This window comes from Oreochromis aureus, linkage group 17 (assembly GCF_013358895.1).
Source record: "Oreochromis aureus strain Israel breed Guangdong linkage group 17, ZZ_aureus, whole genome shotgun sequence".
Classification (NCBI taxonomy): Eukaryota; Metazoa; Chordata; class Actinopteri; order Cichliformes; family Cichlidae; genus Oreochromis; species Oreochromis aureus.
The window spans coordinates 23269462-23279182 of NC_052958.1; the positions used below are offsets into that span (position 1 = coordinate 23269462).

The following is a 9721-nucleotide window of genomic DNA, read 5'->3' on the forward strand; positions in this document are numbered from 1 at the left end:
AGAACAGTCATAATTGTTGTTGAAGTTCATTTAACAAGAACTGCTGCAAGTTATTCCATCCATTTTCTAGATTTGTAGAAATTACAAAAGTTCATGATTAAAACAGATGAAACTTCCTGGTCCTTTAAATTAAAGATGTAAAAATTGAGATTCTCTTTCCCCCACATTTTTAAATGTGCAAATGAGACATTGTACAGTAGTCAGCTTTATGAATTTGTCTCAGTGTACCGTGTTTTATTTTGTGGCTATGTATAAATTATTGATGTTTTTCCTTTTTGATTTTTCTTATTGATATTTCTTTTTAGAAGTCTTTAAACACACCATGCTGTGTTTTGCAAAATTTATTTCAACAGATCATAGAGGGTTCATTTTTGGAAGGACATTAAATCCAGAAACAGGATTCATTTAAAAACATATATTACATACATATTTGCAGATTTATCAATAGAACCTCATGTCTGACTGGAAATTAAATCAGTAAAAAAAAAAAAAATCTCAGTGATGTCATTAAACGTGAAAAATAGAAAAATAGACACAAAACTCTGAAGTGTGAAAAAGGTTTTTAATTTCAGTTTAAATCCCCATCACTGCCAAATATATTTTAAAAAACACAACATGTTTTTTCATATTGGCTGGCTGTACGAAGTTTATCCTTCAGTCAGAAAAACAGAAATGAAAGCACAAATAAACATATGAATCACATATTATCAGTAACAATGTCAAAAACAGATTCAGTTAACTGTAAATTGATCTTCTGAAAATAAAAGCTCGTAATAAAGGACAGTGTGACACGAGGTTTTGTAAACTCCATGGAAAATCTTTCAGTTTGGGAATTTTATGTTGAATTCCTAAATGTAAGTATCTGATAGAATAAATATATTAACTTCTTTGGTCAGATTGTGGCTTTTTAATGAATTCGGCAGATATTTTATAAACTTTATTTATTCTTTATTTATCTTGTATCTATAAAATTACCCTTGGTTTTAGCTCATGCTGTGTGTTAGCTAACGTTGCTCGACGCTCTGGTACGCTGAACCTAATTGAATACTTTATTTTTGAGGTTTCTTCGTGGATTTATTAATTATGAATATTGATCAGTAAAGTGGAACGCTCTGCGAGGCTTCTCACCGAACTTCGGCGTACATTTACGTCACCAGAAATCATCTTATCAGAAGCAATCTGCATAACATCTGTTTTCCCTCAAAGTTGATTTTATCTGGGGTAGAAACGCATGCCGAGTTTAAGATCGATGATTAACGAATCCTTCCACGCAAATAGTTCCCATAATTAACCACCAATCTAAGCAAATGCGATTTTATTGGCATGAAAAATGTGAAAGCTACATGATTAGCAAAGACTTTCGTTCCGCCTGCTTGTTTCCACCCGAGCACAAAAACACAGAGCAGTTGAAAGGTAGTTGTACGGGCGGTGAGCTGACACAAATGACTAGTTTAATGATGTGGAACTGCTTATTTATGTGAGCTAATTAGTCGGGTTTCGGTGAAATGGACCCGGCGCACAGAGCCGTCCTCCGAAAACACCGGCTGGAGCTGTCCGGCCAGCTACTGGTCAGCGACACCATCGTTCCGTTTCTGTACCAGGAGGAGATTTTAACGGACGCGCAGGTGGAGGACATCGAGTCCCGGTCCACGGAGAGACAGAAGACCCTCAGGCTCCTGGACCTCTTGCCAAGCCGCGGGCCCCGGGCCTTCCAGTCCTTCCTGCTGTCCCTGCAGGACTTCAGCTGGGTCCGGGACCGACTGCTGCAGGAGCTCCAGACCCCACCTGAACCCGGACCCACAGGTAAGACCAATCAGGGTGCGGTGGAATCATACGTCACTGCATAAACCCAGAAGTCTTGTTGGCAGAAACACGCGGCAGAGGTTACGTGTTGGCCTTTGTTTTAGGATCAGACGAGGGTCAGAGGTCACTGATGTTTCTCCATCCGGTTGTTCAGTCTGACGTCACTAGCCGTGTCTGGGCCTAAACTCCGCTGCAGGTCCATATATCAAACGATCACTGTGGCATTACTGAGAGTTGAAAAACTGTCTAAAGTCTTTCATCTTTAATAAAATGATCAGTGTTCTGCTCTACCAGGTGTAACAATTGAGTTTAACATCCAGGCATCCATGAAAATGGAATTTATGACATTTAACGGCGTTAGAAGTTAGCAGGAAGTTAGCTCGCTAGCTTCTATCTAAATACAATATAGCATGTCCTGGCTGCGGGGCTTTGGAAACAAATTCAAACGTACAGCTCTGCTATCACTTCCAACATAAATGAAGACAGAAAACTAAACAGCAGTGACGTTTGTAGGGTTACTGAGGTTTGGCTAGCTGGTATATAATGATGTGCTACGTGACCGCTAGCGACACAGCTATGTTAGCATAATATAAACAAGCTAACTTTTTTTCCACTCGATAAAAGTTAACGTGAGTGTTCTCGGTGGTCAGTGTCAAGCACAGGAGCAAAATAAAAATCTCTTTGGGCTCTGTTAAAATTTCTTTAGTAAAAGTGTAAAAGGCCAAACCTAAGAGGTTGGGCAACCCGGAAAGTCCCTCCAGTATCAGGAGTTAATAGTCAGGAAACATTCTTCACTTTAACGCGTTTTTTATGAAAAACCACTGACTCATAGATGCAGATAGACATACAAGTGCACATACATCCAGATGTGCATTTAGACATTAAAAGTGTAGAGACATGTACACACAGATTGGCAAACCGGTACAGAGTCTAACTGAAGAGCTTAACAAAGCAGACGTGGCAGTAGGGTTTGTGATTTTGCCTGATATGATATTGGGAACCAACTTTGAATAATGACAGGAACCTGAGATGAACACAGTAGGTTAGTAAGGTGTAGCAGAGAGAGGGTCAGAGCGAAGGTAGTGGACCTGGGAATAGTGTAGTGACGTCTTTGGAAGACGTCAAAAGGGGAATTGTAGAATTATAGGGACTATTTTACATAACCATCATCTTGTCATTGCATTAATTATCATTTCATCCAAGCATTTATTGAAGCTGCTGGCATTATGTTATAATTTATATTATAGGGGTTATCATAATCAAATATTAACATGTTTATTACAGGTGCAGTATAACTACTTTAAAATGATTGAGTTAAATATATATATATCATAACTCATATGCTGAGTATATTGTTACAGTAAAATAGTAGCTGAGCAAAGGCCTGAATGTATTCAGCTTCTTGTGGTATTTGAGTTTGCTTAGTTACAGGTGACGGAAGGATGTCCAGTCCATGGTGACCTCAAAGGCCTTAGGTCATCACTATATTCGGAAGAGTATGCCACAAGGAGGAACCTCTATGTTGCAGTTAATTCTTAAAATACATGAATGTTCTGTACATGCAAATTATGTGCTTGTAAACGCAAGAAGGGGCGTTACAATACCCTGATGTTATAAAAGCAATCTAGAGTGTATTTTGGGTAGAGATGTACAACTGCTTTGCAGTTTGCACCTCTCCACGCTGCGTGCATTCATTAAAATCAATTGTTTGATTGACCTCTTCTGGACTATCATTGTTTTACTCTCATCCTCAATTTCGGACCCGTAACATCAGGAACAAATGTAATCGCATGGCAGGATGCTGTAAAAGTACTAAACTTCAGCCAGGAGAACAAGTGAGATAATCCATCCACAATACGAGGTTAGTCATTCATATACTGCTGCATGGGCTGTGCTGTAGTTACATCGTAAGGTTTTAAAAACTGATCTTAAATAAATGATTAGCGGTAATAAAAGCCGAGGGAGGTCAACAGTGATCACTGACTGTTTTATGAGCTTTTTGAGATTAAATGGAAGAAAATACAAAACATTAAACATGTTAACAACACAAAAGCCATATTAAACGCAGACTACTTTAGGCCCGGAAGTAGGATTCGTCACGTCATCACTGAACAACCGGATGGAGACTACATTCAGTGTGACCAGGTCCAAGTGTAAGACCACTTCACTTGGACCTCTGTAACCTGGATTACATCAAAGACTCTGACCGGGGTGACTGGGTCACATTTAATTCAACCAAACCTCATGGAAATATTGTCTGATTTTAGGACTGAACCATGAAATAATTCCCAGAAAATTTAAATTTTTGAAAATGAACAGTTTATTGAACCATCTATCCATCCATTACATTTTAATTTTTATACATGACTTTTAATTTGTATTGCATTTGTTGCATTTGGCTTTTTCTTTTTTTTTTTTAAAAATTGCTTAAAAATGGATAGTGCCATTTATTTTTAGGGGGAAAATCACACTGATGATGTAGAAGTCTCAAAAACTCACAAAAAAATGTATGTTTCAAATATGATACACTATTTAACAGTTATTAAAATCAGAGGAGTCGAAGTGTTCGGCAGAACAAATTCTCCACTTAGAAAAATGGGAGCAGACTGGTCTGCTCCGAGGAGGTTTAGGATTATGCAGAATCAGCGTCATGTGAACGGGATCCCAAACATCCGGCTGGGAGGCTGCTATCAGGTTCCTGGAAACCAGGAGGGAGGCAATAAAAGGAGGAGGTGGACGAGGGAGCCCTGAGCAGGAAAACAAGCTCTTCCTCCTTCTCCTCCTCTTCCTCCTCCTCCTCTGAGTGGAGGGTTTTCAGCCTCTCAGAATCCTCTCGTTTTATTTTTATCTGAGTTTAGTTTCCCAGAATTTTCCCGCTGCAGCCGTTCTTGGATTCCGTGATTTTAATTTTTTTTTCCAGGAAAGTCCCGCGTCGTGCTGACAAAGTATCGATGTGGAATCCTGACCGTCTAATCCTGTCATCTCTGTCCTAATCTGAACTTTAAAATGTAAAGACTCACACCTTTATTGTTAAATGTAACTTTCTGTCTGTTGGCTCAATCCTCAAATCCAAATCTTGGATTTGTAGAGTTTACACTAATTTCATGACTTGGATTCATAAATTCACAACTTTATCACTTTTAATCCAGAAATTGTAAACTTCAGACACACAATGTTGGAATTTTAAATGTGTGGGTTTTGTTTGTTTGTTTGTTTGTTTGTTTGTTTGTTTTTTTACTTTAATCTGAAAATGTGGATTTTTATTTATAAAATGAATCCAAATGAATCGTGCAGGACTTCCTGTAGGCTGAAGTCATCCTGTGAGCTGGAAGTCTGAACACAGAGCATTAGTCTTAACGACCCTCCTGACTTTGATTAAAGCCTGAGAGGAAGATTCTCCTCTTCCTCTCAGTAGCTTCAGTCTAGCCCGAAGCACATCTTCATCTCGGGACTGTGGATGCCTTCAGTTTAAAGTTAATGAAACAAATAATCTGCAGCTCCCATCAGATGCTGAGTAAAAAGCAACAGCAGTCATTTATTAATACTATAATGCGATCGACAGTTATCCGCCTAACCCAACGTTTGTGGATTTAATGCTCCATAATTGTCAGAGCTGATGGTAAACTGTGTTTTGGACAAAATTAAGCCCTTTCAGTGATTAATGAAGTGATCAGACGGACAGACGGATGCCAGCACATGTTCTATTTTTGATCTGTAGGCATCTGAGGCGTCTAACTGCCCCTCAGACGGTCAGAATTTGGTCATCACTAGTTATCTGGTGTGGGGTCGGTCTGATCAGCGGCAGCAGAGGGGCCCTCTCACACCTGCAGAGCCGCTTCTTAAAGAAGCAGCAAACAAGTTTGGATATTAAAGGTCATTCGGTGAGAGGAGAGCCACGCCCACCTCAGACAGTTTGTTAGTTGGTTACAATGAATTACAAAGAATATCATCACCATGGTAACATTAGCTCGTTACCTGACAGGTGGAAACAACTCGCGGTCAATAACATGATTGGACACATTCCCCCTTCCTCTCTGACTGGCAGATACATAATCACAGATTTTAAAACCCAACCAGCAACATACAGAACAACAAACAATTTCCTGTTTACTGACCACACCCGACACTCGCTGGCACTAACCAAAAGGTACTGCATCATGCATAGACTTCAACTTAGCTCTGTTCTTTAACATACTGAACACAAGCTGACATGGATGTGATGTCATTTTGTAGGCCGCTCATTGGTGATCAGTAGACTCTGTGTCTTAGCAACATTTGTAAACGTTGCTCCATGCTTAGCCGAAGAAGCGGCATGGAGGCTGTCGGAGCCTAAACATCACATCGTTTGATTTTAAAGGAAGATCTTTCAAATCTACAAAGAGTCAACAAGAGCTTTAAATGGAAACATTTACTTACAACACATTTAGCTTTAACTATTTTCTTCACATGGGAAATGTTTCTTTTTCAAATTCTGTATAGCTTACATTATTGTTAAAAATGTCTTAATGTTAATATTGACAGCCACACAAAAACTAAGTCTAAACTAAACTTTATTTGTTCTGCTGTCACTGGTTTTTGCTGTAACTTCAGTTCTCAGTATTTTAACGTGGGCGGGCGGTGGTGCCGGGGCTGTGCCATTTGGTCTTCATCCATTGGACGGCGGCATCAACAACAACAGAAAAAATACTATGAGCTGCTGGCATCATGTTTTCCTGTGAGGTCACAGTAACCGCACTTCACCGTTTGTTCGACCCCCGGAGAGTTCGAATTGCTCAACCAGCTGAGGTTACAAACAAACGGCACCCTGCAGAGCACCAATGGGCTCAGAGTTGCGCCATCCAAACAGCCATCCACTTCTGTTTGTCCTCATGAGGGTGTTAATCTGAAAACGTCACAATCCTTAGATTACAAACCAAACATTTAGAGATAACATTTTAAAATAAGATGTTTACAAACCAAAACAATGTTCAGATCTAAAACAATTTAAACTGGAAATCTGTTAGATGAATTTGATATTATAAAATAAACCTGAAGAGGTCAAATATAAATCAGTCCATCAAAGTCTGCTTTTTTTTTTCCTTCTTGAAATGTGAAAATTTAGTCCAGATTTTAAATAAGTCTGAATTTGTGATATTTCAGAATGACAAACTCCAAATTCAATAATTAGTTTAAAGAGAATTTCAGAATTTTAAAATTAAAATAAACATGAATAAATATAAAAGTAATTATTAGAACATCTATTTAAAAATCTTTAGTTAAACCTGAATAAGCTCTTTGTCTAAGCAAATAAAAATAAGTCATATTTTTGTTATTTAAAAAAAGAAATTCATTTTTTAATTCAATTACAGTTTGGAGTTTTTGATACATCTAAATGTGCCCTAAAAAAAAACAACAACAAAACTGAATATATATGTTGATGTGTACAAGAAATAATCATATCGAAAATAAGTCATTAAGTCCAAAATCAAGGATCAAGGTTAACATTGAAAATTGTTTTGTTTTTTTTAAATGAAAGATTTTGACTAAAACAATAAGTACATATTCTAAGGTTAAACTTTTTTTTTTTTTTTTTTTTTTGAGAAACGTCTCGTGTTATTGTTAGAAATTTGAACTCAAAGTCAATTAAAATCTAAATTTTGAAATAAAAATGACAAAAACTGTGAAATAGAAATAAGTCAGGATTAAATCCACAATCTGAATTAGAACTGAGCCTCTAGTTCTGAGATGATAATGACATTATGATACTAAAAGAAAAAGGTAAACATTGATTTTTTTTTTTTTTTTTTTTAAATTTATTTATTTTATAGGTGAAACTTTACAAAATTATTTCCTTTGACCTTCCTGCTCTCCGTCTGTCTGCAGACGCCTGTCGGCTCCCGGAATCGGTTCTACAGCGGGTTCCCTCAGATCGGGAGTTGTCCAAGCTGGCGTTGCGGCTCGGTGCCGAGTGGGAGTCAGTACTATTGGATCTGGGTCTGTCGGCAGAGGCGCTGTTTCGATGCCGGTTCGATCACAGCCTCAGTTCTCAGGTGGCGGCGCTCGCTGGGCTGGTTCAGTGGAGGCGGGCTGAAGGGAAGCGAGCGACAGTGGAGAGGCTACTGCAGAGTCTGCAGAGCGCTGGCATCCATTCAGCGGTCCTGGAGGACGTTCTGAACATTTCTTCATAATGCAGAGAGACACATTTCAGATTTCTGAAGAAAAAGACTGAATTCTGAACTCAGATATTAGGGAAAAATATTCATTTTTACACTAATGTTAAAGTTTTGAAGAGTTTTCAGGATATAAATGAGAAAAATCTAATTTAGAACAAAATGAAGCCGCCAAACACTAAAATGTGGCTTTATTGCTTTTGTCTGTGGGGTTTCAAACTTTTTACATAAAAACTGATGTGTGATGCTAGAATCCTGTTATTAAACTTTATATCCAGAGAACACATCTTTAGATGAATACTTTGTAGAACGTCTACAATATGAAACAAAAAGAGTAAATTTGTGGCATAAACATCAACATGTCAACGACATAACCCGTTGAAGGTTTAGGATTAAAGTTCAGTCTGAGATTAGATGTTTGAAGATAAAAGTCTGGATTCTGAGAGACTTCATTTCAAATGTTGAAGCAGGAAGTCTGACAGAGCAGAAATTTAAAGACAGAACTTGAGATTTAAATCCTGAGTTTGTTCTGAAGTGTGTAAAGTGACAGGTTGAAGTTTCTTCATGGAGCTGAATCGTCCGCATACAGGAGTGTCCTCACCTGCTCTGCTTCATGCTTCACTCATTGTTGCAGAGGCCTGGGATCAGAGAAAGAAGGATTACTGTGAAATGTGAGTCATGCTGAGCTGGTCTGTCAGCTGGAAGCGAACAGAATAAGTTACTGTGATGAAACTATCCCTTTAAATCCTGAACAAATAAAGTTGGACTGATCTTTTTCCTGAGAAATTAAATCAAATGTTTCCTGTAAAACACTGTGTGTGCAGTGTTTGTGTTTCTTCCTCTGCCACCTCCTCCTTCCTGGAAGACAACCCAGATTTGTTTCAAGAAAATCAAATATTTCAGTCTGAGGAAAACCTTCAGAGAGCCCTTTGTGCCTCCAACCACAGGCGCGCGCACACAGTAACGCGCTCTTTAATACACACATGTAATAAAACAGTGTGACTCAGCCGCGCACACTAACACAGTAATACACACTCTAAAAGGCGTGTAATAAAACATTGTGACACACACAGGAAGCTGTTCATTAATTCCTCAACAGCCTGCAGAGGGACGGCTTTCTGAGTTTTTAAGGTGGACTGAAGAGTTGAACTTTGTTTCCACAGTGACTGTCTGAAAAAAGTGGTTTAAACCACGAAAAGTTCACATTTCTTCAGTTCCTGGACTTTAGTGAATTTGCTTTTTCTAACAGTTTTTAAAAGACTTTAAAAAGTGAAACCAGCTCCCGGGTTAACCTTTAACCTTTGAACTGGTGGTTCTGAGGAATGTTTACAGGGTTTAATCTCAGTATTTTCACCAAGCAGTGGAAATTTTCAGATTGAAAACTTTGATTAAAGTCAAAATGTATCAAATGAATGTGAGAGTTAATAGTTAAACATCTCAGAACAAAATCATACATTTGTAGGATTTTCAGAAAAATACATAAGAAATCTGGGAAATAAAGTCAGAATAAATATGATTTTTTTTCTGGATGTCTGAAAAGAATAGAATAGCCGTTTATTATCATTGTACATGTATAACGAAATTATGGGTGCTCCAGAGTAACTGCAGGAATAAAATATAAATAGTAGACAGGAGGAATATATACAAAACAACAGAAAGGCACACATTAGAAAGGAGTGCAAAAAACTTTGAATAGAGTCTGTGTGTGAGTGACCTGAGTGATGGGGGTTACTCAGACCATGCCTCATATTGGTGGGTGGGGTGTGGGT

The 9721-nt window shown here is 38.2% G+C and overlaps 1 protein-coding gene across 1 annotated transcript; it reads left to right on the top strand.

Annotated features, from left to right (window-relative positions):
• The first annotated feature begins 518 nt into the window (after positions 1–518).
• Positions 519–8764, top strand: cradd (CASP2 and RIPK1 domain containing adaptor with death domain). The gene is made up of 2 exons (XM_031731583.2): positions 519–1803; positions 7666–8764. The coding sequence occupies exons 1-2, from the start codon at positions 1506–1508 to the stop codon at positions 7968–7970; spliced, it is 603 nt and encodes a 200-aa protein (XP_031587443.1). The 5' UTR covers positions 519–1505; the 3' UTR covers positions 7971–8764.
• The last annotated feature ends 957 nt before the right edge of the window (positions 8765–9721 follow it).